The following is a 23215-nucleotide window of genomic DNA, read 5'->3' on the forward strand; positions in this document are numbered from 1 at the left end:
CTGTTAACTAGATTTGGTAATGCTTCGTACTAAGAATTTCCAATCCAGTATGCTTAATCATATATCTTGAGATGTGATATACCTTGTTTAGAGGCAAAGATTTACTAGCCCCACAGGTAATACAAAGATTTCTATGTTTGCTACCTTTACATTTATGAATCACACAACTTCTTTGGTTTCAGAAATATAACAACACCTGAAACTAAATTATGGCACTTAAGTGCTATGATGTGTTTACAAGTTTAATTTAACTGGCTATTTTGTCAAAGTGAGATAGATTATTCTAGGCCATCCTTAAACAAGTTTACTGGTATAGCTCCATGGAATCATAGAATGGCTTAGGAAGGGACCTTAGGGATCATCTACTCCAACCTCCCTGCCATGGGCAGGGATACCTCTCAACTAGACTTGGCTCAAGGCTTCATCCAACCTGGCCTTGAGCAACCTCATGTAGGAGGCATCCATAACTCCACTGGCCAATCTATTCCAGTGTCTCACCACCCTCCTACTGAAGAACTTCTTCCTAAGATCCAGTCTAAACCTACTCTCCCTCAACTTCAAACCATTCCCCCTTGTTTGATGGCTAGACAGTCTTACAAAATGTCCCTCTCCAGCTTTCCTCTAGGATCCCTTCAAGTAAACACTAAAGCTGTTAATGAACACCTGATTGTATGCCATGTACTTTAGAAAGCATAACAGGTAAAAAGCTATCATAGTGTCTTTATTTGATCAGATGAACCATCTAGCATGTCCCAGAAACAGTGAGTTAAAGATACATGCTTGTGATATAGGTAGAGATGTATGTATGTGCCTGTATGACTATGTGTGTTTGTGCACACACGCACACACACACATATAGTCATATGTGTAGCCATATGATGGACCGAGGCCAATTATATGAGATTCAATAAGTGCCAGATCCTTCACTTGGGTCACAACAACCCCATACAACACTACAGGCTTGGGGAAGAGTGGCTGGAAAGCTGCCCACCAAAGACCTGGGAGTGCTGGCTCAACATGAACCAGAAGTGTGTCCAGGTGGCCAAGAGGGCCAACAGCATTCTGGCCTGTATCAGGAACAGCGTGGCCAACAGGATCATGGAAGTGTTTGTCTCACTGTACTTCTACTTAGTAGTCCATGAAGAATTTTTCCTACATATTCATGTTTAGTCTATCCTTGGACTTCAAGCATAATGAACTTCCACAAAGTTGGATGACACAATCTCCTTTTCCTTGTTGGAGCCTCTCCTCCCAGTTGCATCATCCGTAGCTAGAACATGGGCATTAATATCGGAATTGCAATTTGGAAACATATCTGGTTCTCAAGTGTCACTGAATTCAGTGAAAGAATTAGTAAAATCATGCTCAGTTTGATGAATTTTGGTTTGTAAAAGCACATGATTTGAAGAGCTGCATAGGTTAATGAAACTGAGTTTCCATCTGCAATTTGCATTTATAGGTTATAGGATATATATTTATAGGATGCATTATAGGTTTATTACTTTTAGAGAAAATAATTGTTAGTTTTGCTGAAGACAAAGAAATGCCTTTGAAAGAGTGATGAGTTGATAGACAATTTAGTACTTTGGATGCTTTTTACCCAAGGAGAATTGCTCAAATCTTTTCATCTCTAAAAGCACGTGATATCATTTGTTGTGTTCAATGTGTTTGTGAGATTTAGAGTTTCAGCTGGTATTTTTTTAACTGCTTTCATATATTTTTACCTTGTTTACACTTGTGACATAACCATTTCACAGTATTTCACAGATGTTATTGCTCAGTTTTGAAGGGAGGGTGCTTTTACTTAATTTTTTTTCCAGAAGAAAGAAAATATGTAATTTTATTCTGTTAAATACAACATCTATTTTTTTCCTTTTACCTGTGAAATAAGTGGTTTGATGTAAAGAAGCAAAGATGATTGTTTTACTCTCATTTTTTTCCAACGCTAATAATTTTAATAAATCAGTTCTATGAAAAACATTTTAACCTGTACAATAGCTTTGGTGAAACACGAGCAGTCTTGAAAGACTAATATTGAAATTTTCCTTGTTGACCTATAATATATACTTGAGCTTAAGTTTACAGAGCTGAAATGTCGGTTTAACACTTGTATTTGGCAGTTTAAAAATACTACTTGATGTCTCACTTGGGGCATGTTTTTGAAAGAAAATAGGCCATTGCAATACCCAATGAAGCTAAAGTGGGTGCGCAGCACTGAAAATTCACCAACAGTTCAGTGTCTAAATGTGATTTAGATCTGTAATTAAGGCACAAGCTTTAAGAAATAGGGGCAGAGGTTGTTGTAAAGCTAGCACATAGTTGCTAAATTAAGACTATGTGAGCATCAGAATAGACAGGCTTATTACTGCTGTTGCTACAGGGCAAGAGGTTGCCTGTATAAGCAGCTATTATTGATTGCTGCACAGCAGTGGCAACAGCAGGCCGAGTGTTTGCACTGCACCATCAGCAAGCAGCACTCAGGCTGGGGTTGCACCCTTCCAGCAACTTCCCTGCCCCTTCCTAGCCAGTTTCATCAGCCCCAATTCCTCATCCTTTGACTCAAGAAATCTTAATACAGATCTCGTAGGCTGTGTTATTCCCTGTAAATTCTGATGAACTCCATTACTTCAGCAGAAAAATTCCAAAGTGCCTTCAGGAAACTTGAAAATAAGCCTGGAAACTACCAGCCCTATTCCTCCTTTTGCTTGTCATCAGCTTCAAGCAGGGCCTTCTTGTGGCTGTCTTTGTCCTTGGGGCAGCAGCAGCTTCTTCCCTGGGGAAGCTGCTTTTGTTGGAAGGGCATGAGTATATTTGTAGATCGACAGTTATCAGCAAGGGAGTGTGGCATCATACACTTTTTTGTATATATTCCAGATGTTGATATGCTGAATTCAATATGTTAGTAGTGATTTCAAGAAACACAAAAATGTACAAAGTCTGGCTGGTAAGAGATCATTTGTTTTAATGTAGATGATGAGAAGAAATAGAAACTGCTGCTAATCAGTATGTACAGCAAAGCTAGTTTGAATTTGCCCTGATCTTCAAGGATTTAAAATAAACACAAGCACACATTGCATTAGTAGAACCAGCAAACAATGTGGTCAGTTCTTCTGGCTAGTTTATCCTTAGTTGCCTTCTGCCTGTCACATTCAAGACCACAAATGTCTGCCTGAAGGGGATCTGGAGTTTTGTTTGATACCAAAGGAGAACCCTTGCCCTGCTGTGTCCTCACTCTTTCACTCCCAGCCCAGTGCCATGTTGAGGATGTCCCACTTTCCCTTCTGGTACCCTCTTCCTGGGACAGTCAGGCAGGACATTGTGTTGACTCATGACGTGCCACTGTTTGTTGGTGCCCATCTCAGGTTATCCTGTCATGATCCCTGGGTAGCCCCTGGCACTCATCCGTCTTCTGGGTCTTCAGGGTCTTCCCCAGTTCCCACATCTCTCTTCCAGACAAGTTCTTCACTTTTTTTTTTTTATTTCCTAGACCTTCTTCTTGCCAAGACCACTTCTTTTCTGTGAGCACTCTTTTTAAGCACCTCCTCTTCTTTCTGGACCCACTAGTCCCCTGGTTTCCTCAATCAAAACAGTCTTTGCAGAAGCACGTTGTGTAATCAGTCTGCTAACTGGCACTTCTGTCTCATTTCTCATTATTCACTGGAAGCATTGCTTTCCTTTAGCCCAGGTCATCAGTATTTCAAGTCAAATCATACTGGTTGCAGTTAGCAAGTAGCCACTTTTGCCCCAGAGTTCCCAAGTTCAATTTCAAACATTCATGCACAAATACATGCACTTGGTGAATTACATCCTGCTAGCATTCCCAATTTAAGGTATTTTTACCAATGACAATACTAAGTAGTTTTCCTAGTTCTATTAAAACCAATAAAAATTAACATCATGTTTATAAGTCCTAAGAACCTACAACTGTAAAGGATTGGCTATTGAAATTATTATTGCAACTCTGCTGTGAAGAAAGAACTCATGCATATGTCAAAAAAAGCTTTCCTTAGGTCCTGAGAATAATATAATTCCACCTTTAATATTATAATTTCACATCAATAGAAAGCCTGGAACAGATAAAGAGGAGCATACTTGTGATACTATTTCATGTAGCTTCTCTCCTACCCTGTCTGGCATGGAGTTGATTAGTTCTTGGTCTTCACAGACTGTTTCTTTCTACTTTTGCCTGGATGCTGTTTCTCATATTGAGTTCTTAAGCTAGTTCCAAAAGCTTATTGTAATATAATTTTAAAAGCTTATTATAATACAAAAACAGACAAACAAAAAACCAAAACAACAACAAAAAAAAAAAAAAACACAACAAAAACAACCAAACCCAAACACTTACAGCACCCACTTTTAAAATGTGTTGTGAGTATTCATGCAGTTAGGTGTGTAGCTGCCAGATAATCACCATCATGTTTTGAATGTACAGTAGAGTTGCAGTAATTGTACATTCAAATTTATTTCAGAGAACCCTACAGAGAATAACATAACCATGGGCTTAATCCCACATCATTTATTTGCAATTGTATTTTTTCATGCACAAATTCTACATCTATCACAATGGACCTATTTGTGAGAATAATGTTGCTTCCTTGATTAAGTATTGCAGATCATATTTGTATACAGAGATAATATGTGACATTTACAAGTATGTTGGAGATGTGTAATCATCATCAGAATTACATTCCAAGATAGTGAGATGAGGGAGAGATGGCTCTATCTGAACCCAAACCAGTACAGCAAGTTTAACTTTACTCTTAAATATGACCATACAAGAGTTTCCATCTCTATTTGATTAGAGCTATCTGACTCCACTCAGCAATTCTACTCATAAATCACATTTAAACCTGCAGGACTTTTCTGATTCATTGTATCTAGCTCAGGTTACACCAAGGCAGTGAGCAATGCTTGAGCTACCAGAAAAGGATACTTTAAGAACTGGAAAAAACAGTGTTCCAGGCAGCCTTAGCCACGGAGCGTACCTGCTCTGAACCCAGCAATGAAGTTAGATTGCCATTAATGTCACTCAGGAGGTGTTCCTAAAAATGAGATTTGTGCTTAATTTTATCCCTGAATGTGAAATTAAAAATATTTATTGAACTCAGAAATCCTGGAGTTTTTCAATGTTACTGTTAAAATGCTAGTCCTTTCTAGCTGCTAAACTTTAGCATCTCTCATTTGTTTAACAGACATGTAACCTGTACTTCTTAAAGTTGAATAATTATAACAGTTTCAACTAAAATTCTTTATGAATTAACTATAAGGATATGAAAGTTTGAGAGTTTAATATCCAGTTCTTGATACTTCACAAGTACTTCTACAACTCTATTAATGTTAGCAAGATTTCTGATGCACAAACACTTAGCTTTGCTAATAGCACTTGGCACTTGCAAATCTCAGAGTTAATGTGCAATACCATTATCTTTTCACCACACCTTCTTAACACATAAAGACACTGAGGCAAAAATTGACTTGCCTTGATGATCACAGAACTACATTTCAAACTCAGATGATACCCCATTAATCCTCTTCAGTTGAGGAACGCTATCTTTCAGTTTGTTCTTCTCATTATTACTTAGGCACAGCTTGCAAAATTGAGGAAAAAAAAATGTCCTTTTCTATCTCTAGGTCAGGCTTATAATCTTAGGTGACAAATGAGGGAATCAGTGCACACACTTTTAGTTGCCTGAAATGTAAATATCTTACCTAAGCTTGTATTATGGGCTTCTTTTCTAACCACAAGTTAAAGAAGGGTACCCCCAGGGACATGATTCATCTAATTCTGAACAGGTGTCAGCTGAGATGAACCATCCTAAGAGAAGCCTGACTTACTTCATTCGTTCACTGCTCAAAATTTCTAGACAGCTACGGAGGAAAGACACCTTTAAACAGCTAATATTTGGCACATTGATTGTAAGGCCCAAACAAAGCAAAGCTAAAAGAAGGAATTTTTGTGTGCGCATGGCTCTTCTTTCTTGCAGACATGCTGCTACCTATGATCTTTATAGTTCTACATATTGTGTCAGTGTGAGCTGAAATTCCACCCCCCCCCCCCCCGACAATAACCAGGCTAGCTCAGTCTGGAAGCGAATGAAAGCTGTATTTACAAGCAGAATCTACAATCTATGATAAAATGCAATGAATATGTACAAATATACAAAATTCACAACATTTACAAATATATACAATCGACAGAAAAGCACAACCCAGCTCCCTTTGCTTCCCCCCAAATGGGACCCTTCCCAAAGGGGCCTCTCTCCCAGGAGCTTCCCCCCACCCCCGCCCCCGACTCCCCAGGACAGAAAGCAGAGTCAGTTAAAGCAGAGAAATTGTTAACTTCCCCACTTTGTTTTGAGTAATACTTCTTAAACATTTCTATCTATCCAATGGAAGTGTTTAGAACAATCATTATTTTACTTTCTTACACCCAATAGTGACTTATTTACACTCTTTCACTTTCTCTGTTTTGAACTTTGCAAGGAAAAATTAAAAAGACAGTTTCAAACCATCACACATATGTTCAGAATTCAATTAAACAGAGAAGAAAGAACGAAAAGAGAGAAGATATAATTTAATTCAATTTCACCTGTGGTTCAGATTATGGTTTGTTGAAATACGTCAATAGTCAAGCAAATCTGCTCCACATACTTTCTACCATGGTCCTACTGCTATGGACATGCTTTATTTAAGGATTTGTACAAATATAAATTTAACCTCTACAAGAGAAGCATAAACAATGTTTGTTTAAATAAAATCATTCTGGTAGTTATATAGTTCTGACAACTCTGTGAAGGGAAAGTATTTTGATGTTGCATAAGAAACAAAGAGTTTCTCAATCTCTGTGAACAGGTTTCTGTTCCCTGGAGAAAACCCAGCACCTCTTGCTTAGAAAGTGTTCTATAAAGTTTGGTTTTGTTTGGTTTATTCCCTAAATTAATTCACTAGCATATCTAATGAAATTTCTCCAGCAGTATTTATTTATTTTATTAAATATTAGAGTTTTGATTTCCATATCAAAAGTTACCATTAAGAACCTGAACACAGATCTATATTCTGGGCCACAAGTGCACACTGCTGGCTCATGTCCAGCTTCTCATCCACCAGCATCCCCAAGTCCTTTTCTGCAGGGCTTCTCTCAATTTCATCATTCCCAACCTGTATTAAGGGTTGCCCTGACCAAGGTTCAGGGCCTTGCACTTTGCCTCACTGAACCTCATGAGATTCTCCTCAGGCCACCTCTCCAGCCTGTTCAGGTCCCTCTGGATGCCATTCCATCCTTCAGTCTCATCAACCACACCGCTCAGCTTGGTATCATCAGCAAACTTGCTGAGGGTGCCTCAGACTCACTGTCAATATCATTGATGAAGATATTGAACAACACTGGTCCCAGTACAGACCCTTGAGGAACACCACTTGTCACTCATCTCCATCTGGACATCGAGTCTTTGACCACTGCCCTTTGCATGCAATCATGCAACCAATTTCTTATCCACTGATCAGTCCAGCTATCAAATCCATATCTCTCCAGCTTAGAGAGAAGAATGTTGTGGGCGACTATGTTAAAGGCTTTACAAAGAGATGACATCTGTTGGTCTTCCCTTCTCCACTGATGTAGTTAAACCATCATAAAGAGCCACTAGGTTGGTCAGGCAGGACTTGCCCTTGGTGAAGTCATACCAGTGTTCTCAAATTGTCTCCTTGTCTTCCATGTGTTCCAGTATAGCTTCCAGGAGGATCTGTTCCACGATATTCCCTGGCACAGAGGTGAGGCTGACAGGTCAAACAATTTTCAGGGTCCTCTTTTTCACCCTTGTTAAAAATGGGTGCAGTGTTTCCCTTCTTCCAGTCACCAGGGATTTCACCTGACTGCCAGGATTTTTTGAATATGGAGGGTGGCTTTGCAGCTCCACCAGCCAATTCCTTCAGGATTGTTGGATGCATCTCATCAGGTCTCTGATTTATATATCTTCAGGTCCCTCAAGTGGTCCTGAACTTGATCTTCCCTTACTGTGGGAAGGACTTTACCCTGATGGTCCACACCTAGTGGTCAGTGAATACTGAGGCAAAAAAAAAAAAAAAAAAAAAAGAGTACTTGTGATGAAGAGGTTATTAGTACTTCAAGCCTTCTCCTCATCTGTTGACATCAGCTCCCCATTCTCATTCACCAGAGGGGGAACATTTTCTTTAACCTATATGCTTTCTTTAATAACAACATGATACAGTTCCAAGAGAACATCACATGTTTACCTTATCTTCTTGTATTATGAATAACAGATTGCCAAAAATTTTCTTAAGAAGAGAATTATACATTTGGGAAATAGATACACAGAGGAGGTGAGAACTGCATATCACTGCCAGCAGTTTGTATTCAGTTTCCTTAGTTTTCAGGTTACATAAGTCTCACAAATAAGGTAATAGTGAGTAATTTCCACTTTATATTTGAATAATCACACAGTGTCAGAACTGTAAAATTAGCCCTGGGGTATAGAGGATGATTATCTGACAGAGTGACTCCTATTACAACACATCAAGTAAAGATCCCACTCTATCTTATGTGACAGAGTGGTATTTTAAGGTCTTCAGTTATTCTCATTAAGAAGACTTGACTTTTTACTTAAACAGTGGTGCTTGCTCATTATGAGTCACAAAAAACTTTCTGTTCTTGTTAGTATATGACCTTAAGTAGCATCACCATCCAATGTGTAGACGTGGCTTTTGCTCATTCCTAGCATGCTTTCAGTGTTTGTCCCAATAATTCCTTTATTTTCTGAATTGGACTCTAGTCCATTAGTGATGACATTGCTAAGGACCAGCCAGAGCTTTGTCAAGCAAGAGTAGACTCCCAAGGCAGTGCAGATCCTTCAGGGAGCAGCATCAAAGGAAGCATGTTGAGGTTCCTCAGTTAAGACTAACTCTTTGTTTGGATTAGTGCTCTTTCTCTGTTGTGCTTTCTGAATAAATCTATATCCCCAAATCCACATTATCTTGCACACCAGGATGAACATATGCAAGCACTATGTCCAGAGAGCAAGATATGCTAGCTATTGAGTGGTCTTATTCTCTGGGTTTCTTAGATTGATAGCCATGTAATGGTCCTATTCAAAGTGAGGCTTGACAGGGTTCTGGGCAGCCTGATCTGGTTGAGGATGTCCCTGCCGGTTGGACAAGATGACCTTCCAACCAAGACCATTCTAGGAATCTATTAAAGGTGCCTTTTGCACACTTTTAGCAGCTGATGATGATTGTGATTTTTTGCTTCTCTACCCCATACCTCTGTGAGTCACTGTAAAGTATAGCTGAGTTATTCTCTGATCTTCTCTTATCTTGATCTCTTCTGGCCTTTGTTTATGGTCTCAGGATGCACTTTGGTTTAGTCAGTTGTTTGCTAGTGTGGCTTTACCTTGAGACTTTTAGGCTGCCTTCACTTTCCTGAACTAAACGTCCTGAGGAACCATATGCAAATGTGTTGGGAACTTGACGACCTGCTAACCCATGTGCCATGAATCTCCTTTACTTTCCTTCACCATTACTTCTGGGAGTCCTTGTCCTGAAAGGACAACCCCCAAAACATGCCCTAACCTAGACAATGGGTTAAGCACCTGTGAATGTGCAAACCTGGACATTTCCTGGGGTCCAGATGGTACAGGTAAATAGCACACCTGTGAACTGTGTGTGCCCCTGGTCATGTTTGGATATGTCCCATTCTATAGCTTCAGTTATCAGGTTTCTCTGTTACTAAAGAGTATTGTCTTTGGACAATATTTAAACCAGCCAAGATGGTAGGCAATTTGCCGCCTTCTCACCCAGAAAGCAACAAGAGCCAAATGCTGCCAGGGGTACAGCTGAAGAGCTTATCCTAACAGGCAAACCACACCAGGGCCTTGCACAGGGACCAAGACAACCAGCACTCTGAGAGCCCTGTGCTGGAGGCAGAAAGGGAAAAGTCCTGAGAGAGCTGAATCCCAGAAGAGCTGCACTGCTACAGCCCGGTGATTGAGCGCATGAGAGGAGAGAGGCCCCTTAGCCCTCTCCAAGCCATGGAAAGCTACAGCCTGTGAACTGGACATGAGAGTAGAGAGGTCCCTTATCCCTCTCTGAGCCAAGAGCCACTTGAATTATAGTTACAGCATCAGGAAAGATACTGGACAGAGGAGCAAGCCATGAGTACACAGCTAATTTGCTACAGAATCCCTTGTGGGAAATTGCATATCGCAACACCTTTATTTCCAATTGAATTGTTATACTGGAAATTCTCAGATTTGTGCTTGAATAGTTTAACTGCCTTCATATTCCTTATATGTGGATTACAATGCCCACAAATGAATAACAGAACCTGTAAATATACTTTGTAAATAAGTTACAGCAGTGTCTGAAGATACCACCACCAGAAATATTAAATATAAAATATTGTGCTGGTTTGAGGCCAGACAGATCGCCTCTTGCCCCGAAAGGGACAAAAGAATGACACTCACACGAACAGATTGGAGAGTGATGCCAAGTTTAAATGGAAAAGCAATTAGTGAAGCTACAGAAGACTACAAAGCATAGTGGCAAAGAGTACCCAAAAGCGTACAGAACCCTTCACAAAATTCCCAAAGGCTTCCCAATCCTCCCTTCCTCCCACCTGAGGGTCTACCCAAACCCCCAGGGCTCTTTCTTCCCCCCCCACTGCTAGGCAAGTCTCAGGCTGGCCAGGTCTGAGACTGCCCCCCTCCATTCTCCTCCTGGCATTAGGCCTAGACAGGCCTAAGTGGCCTTGAGGATACTCCCCCGGCATTACCCGGTAAGAGAGGACATCTCCAATGGGAGCAGAGAGGGAAGAAAGAGGAAGAGAATGACTTTGCAGATGGCCTTATAGGGCGCAGGATTTATGGGTAGAAATACGCCATTTCCTGTGTCCACCCCTATTGGGTGAGCACCCAGGACACCAGAGGTGTATCTCATGTAGCAGTGGCAGGGGGCACCCAGCCTAAACTGCCACAAATATATAAATAGATATTTTATTACAGTCCCACATCCATAATTTCCCAATCATATTTCATTCATACTAGTCGTAAGGTTTCTAATAGGTAGCTGTGCTTGACAGAGCCAAGACCCTAATGTTGATAATTTTCAGTCCCTTGACTCAAATTTTTCTTGTCACTTGAGTGGTAATTAAATAGCACAGAGTGCTATGTATTTGCTGTTTCTCTGATATAGTAAGTATTGACTGGTCTTAATGGAGAAAATTTTGGATGAAGAAAAAGAAGTGATGGAGAAGAGATATGAAACAGAATAGAATGTCATTTATAAATCCTCCATTGTCATACAGACACCAAACAGAGTCTGTTTCTCTTGTACCCACTCTGTTGAGCCTGATCTTAACAGAGATTTATGTTGTTAAAGGGGAGATGAGGCTGTATTTTAGCAGCAGCCGATAAGTCTCCTCCTACACAAGGTATGGGTAGCTTCATTCCTCCTCTGTAGAGAACAGACCATAAAAGTGTTTTTTAATTTTAACATTAATAAGTTATGTCAATTTTCTTTTAATCTAAATTAAGAGTTGTGGTGAGAGTTTAATTGTTCTGACAACAGAGCAGTGCTTCATGCAGACTTTTGTTTGATGTGGTTGCTGTAGTAACTTTTACTGAGACTAGAAACTAAGTAATAATACAAAGTGATTTTTTCAGACACACACTTAACTTCCATAAGAATTGTGTGCTTGTATCTCATGACATGTTCCTCTTGCCCCTCCAAAAGACAATTTCATACCCAGATATCACTCCATTCTCAGTTGTAGCAGATGGAAGCTAAACTCAGAGAACTGGATTTGTGTAAACTACAATTATTTTTTTTCTTTTCCACATTTTCTGGACTCTTCAGATTAATCTTTAAGACATGAGCTGGCTGCATGATTAAAGTTGAAGTTGAAAAGAATCTGAAAATCATCAAAGGATTTTGTTTCTCTGAAAATGAGTCCAAATATAGTTGCTTCAAATACAGAAATACCAAACTGAGGCACTGAATCAAATTTTATTCTCATCTGTAACACAATGTACACTATTACAAAGTTAACATTAACCACTTTGCATCCACTTCTATCCTGCAGTCTCCTATTCAATGTACTCAAGGTGACTGAGAAGTGGTAAAACTGCTTTTTTGCTGTGTCATTAAGAATTTGTAATTCCAAAAAAATCAGTCTACATATTTATAAATAATGAGATTTTTCTGTATTTTAGAGTCTCATATATGCTTTCCTACTGGAATCGAGGCATTGCAACATTAGAATAGAGCCTCTGGTTTTGGTTCCAGCCTAGTTATACACACAGATTGCTGTTACTTATTTTCACTGTTTGTTCATAGTCTGTCTTGTTTATTCTTAAGCAAAATAAACATGTCATTTTGAATTGTATTTTTCACTGGTCCCATGCTCACAGAGGAAAAGAAAATTTGACTCTCTAGGCTAGCAGCTTACAATCAATAAAATGTGAATGTTAGAGCTTTTCTGTTTCACAGAAGAATTAAAATTCGGAAGCATTACTTTGAAATCTCAGAAAGCACCATAAAAGTTAAATGTGCACTCAGAACAAGGAGAAACAATATCAACTTGCAATCTGATATTCAACATTAAATTACTTTTTGGTCTGTGTTCTCCAGTTAGTTTTCTTTTATTTTATATTGTGCCAGAGGAAAGGTGCACTTAGATTTTGATAGTCTCCAACTGTGACCAGTAACAGATGCATGTGGAAGAATACATGAACACAACAGACTTCCTTCTCTTTCAGTACAACAGAACTGTAGCATGTTTTTTTAAGGGAAAGGATGATATTAATCTCGATAAATGTGTTTGTCTCCATGGCAGTTAAACATATATATGATGTTCCCTCTCTGGAATAATAATTTTATAATCAGTGGAAAATTATAAACTACTTCTGATTCCAGGTTTTGAATGTCACCATAATGCAGGTACCAAAAAGACTGAGTAAATAATGTATGCCAGCACACTAAGTAGAACAGGGAGGAAGTCTTGATGTATAATGTTTACCTGCTGACTGCAGGAGCTGATATTTCTAAAAATAAGTTGCTGCTCACCATCAATGCAGGATGTAGCCATCCCAATAAAATAATAATAACAATAATATACTAGGAGAAATTATGGGTATGACAACTGCTAGTTCTTCCTCAGTCAGCAGAGATGTCATGGAGCAATGTACATTTTCTCATCTTCTGTCTACTAAACTCATGATTTGAAGCATACAAAGTTTGGGAAATGAGAATAACACATCCTGATAATGAAAGACCAGTTACAGAATGTAATTTGTTTTTAGAAAAAAAACTCTTTTTATCCCAAGGCTCCTGTGCTTTTTGATCCCTCTTTTTTTTTTTTTTTTTTTTTTATTAGCCTCACATTCCTCCTAGAGGGGTTGTTTGTACCATTATTTTTATCCAGCAAAAGGTGTTTAGCAGTTACTCCTAAAAAAAAGAGAAATCAGCTTCTTGCCTTAAACCTTTTTCCTTAGACCCCCAGGCTATCAGTCAGATCAATTAACTCAAGTTTAAATTGCTTTAATTTTAAACATTCATGAATCCCACAAGGCAGCCAATAATAAAAATACCCCTATACTGCCAGAGTAAACATATCTCAGTGTGAGCCAAAGCTGTTGAGATTAATTTTCCTTTCTATTTGCTGCTTTGTTCACATGTGTTTGACCTTATTGACCAAGTGAGTGCCCGCGATGCCATTGCACTGACTGGTGAGGGTGAAATTCTCACTTGATTTCCGAATCCCAACACTGCAGTACTGCTCAGATAGGCTTCCTCTGCTCATCTTTTAAATTGAAGCAAGTCATTGATGAAAGCCTTACTGCTCCCCCAGTAAAATCTCTTATGAACCTGTGCAATCAGGATGAGAGTAGCTCAATGCATTCATCAACAAAAGAATGTTAACCACTTTCTCAAATATCTGAAACTTTACAGTTTTGTCCTTGTTGCCAGTCCATAGAAGGTGTGTCTCCGCTTGTCTTACTCAAGAGGTTCATCTTGTCATGCTCAATATCCTATGTTATGATAGAATGAAGGCACACATTGATAGGAAAGTAAAAAAACCTCCAGTTCTATCCATTCTAGAAACTGTCCGAGATTTCCATGTTGTTATATTTGTATGTCACAATAATCAGGGGGAGCCACATTTGATCATAATTACTGCTGCTTTATTCCAGAGGAACTGAGCTTAAAACTAGATCTGCTCTAACAATCAAAAGAAAGGTCATGCTTTTGATTGATGGCTAAAATTTAGGAAAAGACAAATCTACTTTGGCAGGAAGCAGCTAGCTTTACTGCCTTTCAAGCATGAGTTTCTAGTCATTCTGCACGGCCTGTATTTCTGTAAACTGCTGTGAACAAAATTATAAATTCTTAGTGAGAGAAGTTATAAGCAAACTTGATATTTCAAATCATAATTCATAGAATCCTGTAAAAAAATATAATATAAAGTTAGTGTTTATTTCACAGATTCTTTAGTTTTCAAGTTATTTCACCTGCTTTATTCCATGAACAAATATCATTATGTTTATTTAGTAAATTTGTTTGTTTTCCTATGAGTTTCACTTCATTATTTTTCCCATTTGTTATATGCAACAGCACAGGATTTTGAAATAAAAATATGATCCAGGTGAAGACTTGGTTTTATCTGTGTAAGTGGTAGTAAGATAAGTGTTTGTGGTTTTCCTTGCTGTGTGAGTGATGTGGTTTTCAGATGTTTTATAATACATTGCTTTTAGTGGGCTATTAAAAATTCAGCATCTTGTCCCATTAAGTATTTTTTTCCCTTTAGAGCCTTAGGCTTGGGTTTTGATACTTGTACATTAGTAAGAATCACAGAATCACAAAAGTTTGGTTTTTGGAGTCATCCTTACGACTATCTGCTTCAAAATATGGATGCATCTCTCAGAGCCTGAATTGTAAATCCCAGATGTGAATCTACAGTTTGCTTTTAGTAAACATTTTACTGTATCCAAAAGATTTCTCATCATAATACACCTCATATGATTTGTACAGGGATTGACTCTGTAAATACTAAGCATAAAACTTCCTCATAGTGATACCTTGCTCCATACCGAGTCTGCTGGCTCAGCCCTGGGGTACTTGGAAGACACAATAGATGAGAAAAGCCTGTTTATTTTTCAGCCTGTTCATCACAGCATTGTTCCTGTGTCCCCCAATGAATTATGTTAATCTGTTTTGTCACTTTTTGATAAGAAAAGATATGGAAGAAAAATTTAAACCTGAATATTTCCAGGCTGATATTTGAAATGTGGAGGTATATTTTTAATTCTAAATCAGTTTGCTCAGCTGCTTTCATCTTGTTATATTTTCTGAAGTGAGAAAGTAGAAAAAGTGTATTTGAATTGTCAGATCACATTCTCAAATTTTGCCCTATTTTGAGGCTCATGTTCTTAACAGCAATGTGGCACTGTAGGGAACAGCTCTCTTCCAAGACCATGGCTGGCAAGGAGATGTCTGATATATAAAATGTTTGGGTTTCTTGCACTGTTGGTACATGTGCATGTTTTGATACTGCAAAAGTTTTCCAATATCATGCAGGTTATTGGAGAGTGCATGTTTAGTTTGAATCAGAAAGGAATTAATCTCCTGGTTTCTTTCAGCAGGTAAATTAGAGCTGATGGGACAGTCACATTTACAGTCTAATCTGTGTGAAGTGAAAAGGCTTTGTTAAAGTGTTGTGCCATTTGAACCACAGTCACTAAATGTCACATCAAATCTTTTTGCCAAAGCAGTCAATCTGATGCCTTTGGCAAAATCTGAGTACTTGACCTCATGCTGTTTTGCTTTTTTAGGAATGCAGGTGCTGGAATGGAATGGCATCCCCTTGACTGGGAAAACTTATGAAGAAGTCCAGAGCATTGTTATTCAGCAGAGTGGGGAAGCAGAAATATGTGTAAGACTGTGAGTTTTTCCCCATCTTTCTGTTTCCATATTTTTTTGGCTTTTCATGGCTTTTTTTTTTTCTTAAAGAATAATTACAGTTGTTAAGGTGGAACCTTTGGTAGCTCAAAGCATCTATGTAATAATTAGCAAGAAATCACTTTGATTGTGGGAGGTCTATTTGTTCTTCTTTCTAAAATCACAAGGAAAGAGAAGCTGAGTCAGATGTTAGTAATTATGTTTTTATAAACAATGACATATCCATCGTCAGGCTACAATCTCCTCTTGTTGGTACACATACAATTCTTTGAATTTACTGGGGTTAGAAAAAGGTGGTAATTTAGCACTAACTTGACCTTTACTTAAATCTGTGTCTTTTATATGAATGTCATTTAAGCATCATGAAAAATGTATATACTTGCATTCAATCCATTAAAGATTTCACCTTAAAAGAAGTTTTTCTTCTCAGCTCTTTAGCAGCGTTGCAAATATATTTCAGCTAAGAAGGGGCCATGCTTGGGAGCTGCTTTCTGTCATGAACCACTACCATTTATCTACTTAATACAATAATGAGGGTATGAGGGAAGAGTTTCTTTTGTCTCAGGCTTCTCATTGCTTTTTTTAGGGACCTAAACATGCTCTCAGACTCTGAGAATCCCCAGCATCTGGAGCTGCATGAGCCAGTAAAGGCAGGTGAGTGACCAGTTATTCCTTTGATATTGTAGGACTGGGTAGCAGCTGAAAATTTGGTATGATATAAACAAAGATATTAGCATTGTAAGCTCAGATGTTACATCCCAAATCTTGCCATGGGCAGAAAGGGGACCACACCTTACATAAAAAGGCAGACATTTCTTGTTGATTATTATTATCAGCCCAGTTCAATCCAAGATGACACAACCCTACACTATCTGATTACTGCAAAGGAAATCTCAGTAACAATATGGCAGCTCATATTTGTTATCCAGGGAAAACCTCCTTCTAGCTACTCCTTCATCTCTACATACCACAGAAAACTGTGGCATAACAGTTTCCCCTTGGCAGCTTCTTTGTGCCCTGTGGACAGAGCTTTCACTCCAGGACCATTGCACAAGTTGACAGTGTCCAGAGGAATTTGCTGGGAGAGCGTGATGTTTGTGGGAGGTGGAATGATGTTTTTTATTCCCTCCTTTTTGCTTCAGGCTTGGGGCTGTTTTTTCATGGTTTTTATCATGCCTTGCTTTTTCATCACCAGTCAGCAGCAATGCATTGTGTATGACTTGACTGGATATTGTACATTTTACATGTACATATATGAGATTTTTTTTTCCTTCTGTTGCCCCTAAAATTTATTCTGTCCAGTTCCTGAACTTGCATCAGTGCCAGTAACTGACCATCAAGTTGCTGGTATCCCTGGAGCCTCATCTATCATCCTGTGCCCAAACCTTGCAGCATTCTGCTGTCATCCCAGGCCTGTGCTCCCACATGATGGATTATTAATCTAGAGTCACAAATAGTTCAGTCTTCACACTGCAATTACTGTTATGCCTTTATATATGGAAATTATTAAGAATGGGCATTATACCATGCAATTATGAAAGGTGAAATATAACTCAAACAAATTAAAGTCATTAGACAATTGCTGTTGCAGCCAGACAAGCTAAGAAAAAGCTCCTAGCAAACTGGAGCTAGTCCAAATAACACACAAGTCCTAAGGCCTATGTTAGTTTAGTGCAAGGCTTGTGGCCTGTTATTAGTGATGCTAATTCAGTATTGATTAGGATACAGTGATGCAATAGAAAATATTTTGCGTGAAGTATTTTTTATGTGACTTCTAAGCTGGTAGTGCTTTTGAGAGATTCCCTTCTGTTCAGTCAATAGCATGACTGGAGGCTCCTGTCATGGTATTAATTGTAGCTGATCTAATTTTGCACCAACACTCACAACCCTGCTAGTAAAGCATCCCTTCAACAATCTCAGTGCAGGGTGTTTCACTCAGCGTCTCATTGGTTCATTCTAAATTCTGTAGTTTTGTGGTTGCTCTTTCACCAATCCATACACAGGCAACACCATTTTCTGACTATGTAACTCTTCCCACCTATTAATATACTTGTCATCAAACTACCTTTTGTTGAATGTGTGTATTATTGGAATTAATTGAAAGTGGACACTGAGTCTGACAGAGTTTTGAGGTGTAGATAACCACTTTTCTTGTTCTTGGTGTTTTATCTGCTCACGAAAGGTATTTGTAAACATTGAAATAGGGCTTTAAAAGGAGAGAAGCAAGAATAGCAAATATATTTTTTTTTAAAAGAGAAAACTCAAAATGAGAGTTAAAGTAAATTCCCGCATTCTTGCAGGTGTCTTTCCTTCCAATCTTCTAGTGGTTTCTGAGTTGGAATAACTCTATAGAGTCCCTTTTGGCTGCCAAGCCAAATCTTTCTTGCCATTGCCTCTGAGATTTGGCAGACTGCTTGAGCATTGGAAGGGAAAAATCACCATTCTCTATAGAAAGAATGAACAAATGCAGCCTAGCAGGCATGATAAGACTAATGTATTGCCTTAAATCTCTCATACATAGTTGTGATTAATCTGCAGTGTTAAAAAGTTTTGAGTTCTTTTTCTCTCTACTTTGGTATAAATTACCTCAGGAGCAGAAGTCAGTTTTATTGAATAGCCAGTTGATTTTATAAAAAAAGTTGGGATTAAAGCTTGTAGCAACATAGCTCAGATACTTGAGAAACTGTGCCAGTTCCAAACAGTGAAAGTTAGCACAGGCCAACAGTCTTTAATACTGTAATTTGCTCCTGTATAATTTCGCATGATCAACAAGGCCTATTTTTCTTCATCTAAAGAATAAACTTCTCAGAAGACCTGTGAGGTGAATAACACAAATTGACAGTGTTGATCAGAAAGACTGGAATTATGTTGGTATTGTGGGGGAGATGTCTATTTTTTAATATGTTGCCTTTTGCATCTTCAAAGTATACAAGCACATGACATGCAAGTTTGTAAAAACCCCTATCTTTCCTCTGTATCATGGCAAGATGGATTTGAATCTGACAACAATTACCAACACAAAGCTCTCTTTAATTCAGTAGACAAAGCGAAGTCCCCAGGGGTTGATCCCAAGCAGCTGGCTGCAGAGCTCCAGAAGGTTTCTCTACAGCAGTCACCCCTGGTTGCTTGCTCAGGAGTGGAAAAAGGATCTCACGGTCATTCTGGAACCACTTCTGCCACCTCTAGCTCTGTTCCCAGCCCTGGTCAGCCTGGTTCTCCCTCAGTGAGCAAAAAGCGGCACAGCAGCAAGGTAAGAAACTTCTCAGTTATGTAGCAGTAAAATTTTGATAACAAGAAAAAACTTCCTATTTATCTTATTTAGTGTAATGTCATGGTTATTAATAGTGAATTATGAAATATTAATAATACTAATAATTATGTATTAATATAAAATATTAATAATTTTAAACAGAGTGTGTGTGTATACACATATATACCTATACAGTCACATGTAGATTCTATTGTACATCTGTAGATATAATCCCATGAACTGGTACAGTTTAATAATTTTGAACCAAATTGGAAAAATACAAAACTGTTATTTAGTAAGAGAACTAGGGTGCAATCTGCTGTTTGTCCACCAGGGGACGATTCGGCAGAAACCTCGCGGCTGAGCACAGTGGCAAGGCTAAGTGTCAGGCACATACAATTAAAGGAACCTTTCAAAGACGCTTAAACCAGTTTTTACTCACAAATTATAACTCTGGGCACAATCCAGCTGCTGCGTTACAATCCACAGGTTACAATACCATGCAGGCTAAAGCGTGGGGATTTTAAACAGAACCAAAACTGGTGTTAAACATGTGAACACTGGAAAAGATACAGTTTCAGTTGTGAAGGCTCATTGCTAAGCTGGTGGCTAAACTGGTGGCTAAACTGGTGGCTAAACTGGTGGCTAAACTGGTGGCTCTCATGGCTGGCTCTGGGGGTGGTCCCTTCTGGACGCAGTGGAGGCAGCTTTCTCCCGCTGCTGCGGGTGTGGGCTGGTTCACCTGGAAGAGGCTTTCAGGTGATGGGGGGGCAGTTCCTCTCCCAAAGTGCCTGGAGAGCAGGGTGAGGGAGTGGGGTGCGGAGCAGCTTTCCCCCTGAATCAGCTCGGAAACGAGCAATCATCGCCAATTCCTCTCGGCGGCTGCTTTTCCTGTTTGTTCTTAAGGGGCTGGGGGTCACCCTGGCACTTGCGGTCTCGGGTGTAGAACAACGGGCGTCTTCTTCTCCCACGACTTAGCAGCTGGCACAGGAGCAGCTGGGTGAGGTTCTGGCTTTGTGAGTGGGTGCACGAAGGTGGCTTTGGCTTGCAGGTCTGCAGCTTTGTGCTTGCATCAGACACACTTAGAATTGCTGAAAGGGATTCAGGCAAATTCTCCCCGGTCTTGGCTTCCCGGATATCTGTCCTTTCAGGGTGCAGTTAGGCAGCTTCTTCCTACCGGTGGCACTGAGGTACGACGCTAAACTCGCTGTTTCAGTGCAGCTTGTGTAAAGGACTCTTGCTGGTTCCCAGGTAAACTGAGGCACAAGGGCTCTTCCCAGGTAGCAAGCCTTGGCCCTTTGTTTTCTCAGCTCTGGGCTGAGTACCCAGTCCAGAGAGGAGGGGGAAGGGAGGTTTGGGCAAAACATGTAGAGACATGTTTTGGCAATGTTTGGGGCATAATTCTGGGCCTAATGCAGTCTTTACCACATGTACTAAGAAAACCCAGGAAACATTGATCAATTAATTTTCCTGACAGTGATGAGTATTGCTATTAAGATACAAAATTTGGACAGAAGAGAAGATTATGTGGTTTATCCAAGGTCATAAAAGATTGGTTCCTCTTTGAAAACAGATTTCTCTGTTTTCAATTAATTAAAATTTTATTCAATTAATTAAAATTCAATTAATTAAAAAATTAATATTACCATTTTAAAGCAAAATAGTTGCCCTTTTCATTCTTTGTTGCTGTTGCTTTTTAAATGCATCCCACATGACACTCAGTACATGTCTCACAGAAGAAACTGACATTACTAAGACCATCATTTCCCTTTCTATGCTAAGCTAGCATTTAAACTGTTAAAAGATATTAATAATCATAGCAATATCAGCATTTCACTGAAAGTCAGGGTAAGGATGAAAAATAAATTTGCCATCAGAACGTGTTTTGTCACTAGGTAATTCCTGTGAATTTGTTAAGCACAATTTCTCATTTTCTCTCCTGTATCCTGTCCATTTCTCAGCAGAACTTTGTCCTTGTGCACCCAGTTATACATCTAGAAAGGGCAGAGTGGACGTTTGGTATCATTTTTTCACAGCTGAAACCGAAAGCTAGATGTTAACGTAATTTTGTGCAAAAAAAGTTAACACTTGACATGAAAATCCATCCTGTGAAGACAGTGTTTGCTTACACAATTTGCAAGATATCTAAAGGTGGTTGCTCTCCTGAATACTGAGCTTCCCACTGTTTTACTATTGGAAGTGAAACTTCATATTTCAGACAAGATGCTTTCTAGATATTTACATCTCCATATCTTTTTTTCGTTCTTTGAACTGCCACATTCCTACTGCATTATTATAATATTGTAGTTTTGTGCTGTTGAGGCTATGACCATGATTTGAACTATAAATGCATAAAGATCTGTAAAAACACAGAGCCAGCAAATGATGCCTGCTCATTTCTGATAGCTGTTCAATTTGCTTGCATAACATTCACATGAGAAATCTCTTTCATCCAGCAGTTTAGCAGATACTGTAAATATATTTATTGATGTTTGTTTTGGATAGTAATTCTGTCTTGCCATAATTCCCATAATGAACTAAATCAGGTCTTTGATGCACAAGTTAAACACATATATCAAGATTTACTGCACTGATATTCAGAGATCTGGCAGAACTGCTTAACGATTAGGAAAATAGTTGGTTTCATTACACCTTACTCTGGATATTGTACACATCTACATATGAAATACTTTGCCATGTGCTTTGTCTTCACCAGTGAGATTAGTACACTTTTGAAGTACTGGTCATGAGACTGGATGAAACCTGCCATCAAAGTGCATGCATTGCATGGAAAGGAAAAGGCAGGGCTCTTAGTACAAATGTCACTCTCTACACTGAAACCCCTGTCATTTGATTAAAGAGATCAATCTCCTAAAACCACCATATAGTGTATAGAGGGCCATAAATCCTTGATGTGCAGTGTATCCTGGAGAAGTGTCCTTCTCTGTCCACATGAGAAGGCTGGCTTCCCAGCTTTGACACTGTAGCAGGTCACCTAAAGATAGATGCATAAATTTCATGTCCTGCTTCACAGGGGATTTAGTAATCTTTTACAAAAATTCAGCTGAAGGCTTAAAAAGATTAAATAAAAAAAATATTAAAACTAATGCCTTTGTGTAAAGGATGCAAAAGTCAAAACTAATCATTTAATACATTCTTTGCTTATTTCTGAAAAGCATGTTGAGAGACATTTCTTTCCTAATAACCGTAGGTCCTGTTGATTTGTATAGTTTCTGTTCATTGACTGCAGGCCAAGTTTATAATGGCATTGAGCTCTGCTAGAAGAGAAAGCTACTACTCATCCTTTCTGCAGCTGCTCTTTGCCTTGGGCTGACAGCATTTCTAGGCAGGCTACAGCCTTTCCCAAAGTACCATGGCAGACTAAATACCCAAACTGTCTATATCTTGTTTTTACAACTGTTCTTATCTTTACCAGGTTAAATTGCTTTTATTTTTTAAGCTTTTTGTATAGAATATACATTCCAGAAATGTAGGAATCTCTTTGATGTTCAACAGTGCCAATTCTCTCATATTCAATGTTTTATCGTGTTACTGTAGTGATAGTGCAGAGCATCAGAGCCTGGCATTAACAAGTTTCACATCACAGTAGTGACAACGTTCTCCTGCAGATGTGATGGCATTACAAAGCATCAGCTCTTACACAGTGTGTGTGAGTGCATGCAGGAAGTATCAAAAGAAATTGCAATTAAATTAGAATAGCCATCACAGGAGAGATTTAACATTTAGGGGTCTTGATCTGACTATATCCTGAGCAGACCTGTTTCTTTTGCTATTTAAATGTATCATCATTCTATGGTGCAGATTACATGTGAGATATGTGCCCTATAGAAACATTTAATTGTATCTTGAAGAATGAGTTGTTTTTCTTAATCCTCAGGTCCTTTTGCTCCTAGAGAGGTCAGAACTGAAATACTTTTTCTTCTTTACAAATTGATCCTCGCTGAGACCTGAATAAAGAAACTTACTTGCATCTCT

At 38.9% G+C, this 23215-nt stretch overlaps 1 protein-coding gene across 1 annotated transcript in view; it reads left to right on the plus strand.

Moving 5' to 3' along the window:
• Window positions 1–23215, plus strand: part of PCLO (piccolo presynaptic cytomatrix protein) — a 310190-nt gene that overhangs the window by 225821 nt on the left and 61154 nt on the right. Inside the window, exons 12-14 of the mRNA XM_054399702.1 lie at window positions 15843–15951; window positions 16556–16623; window positions 19008–19219. Of these exons, the coding sequence (XP_054255677.1) occupies window positions 15843–15951; window positions 16556–16623; window positions 19008–19219 (389 nt within the window). The remainder of the gene's footprint in view (window positions 1–15842; window positions 15952–16555; window positions 16624–19007; window positions 19220–23215) is intronic.

This window comes from Indicator indicator, chromosome 3, assembly GCF_027791375.1.
Source record: "Indicator indicator isolate 239-I01 chromosome 3, UM_Iind_1.1, whole genome shotgun sequence".
In the NCBI taxonomy this organism is placed as follows: domain Eukaryota; kingdom Metazoa; phylum Chordata; class Aves; order Piciformes; family Indicatoridae; genus Indicator; species Indicator indicator.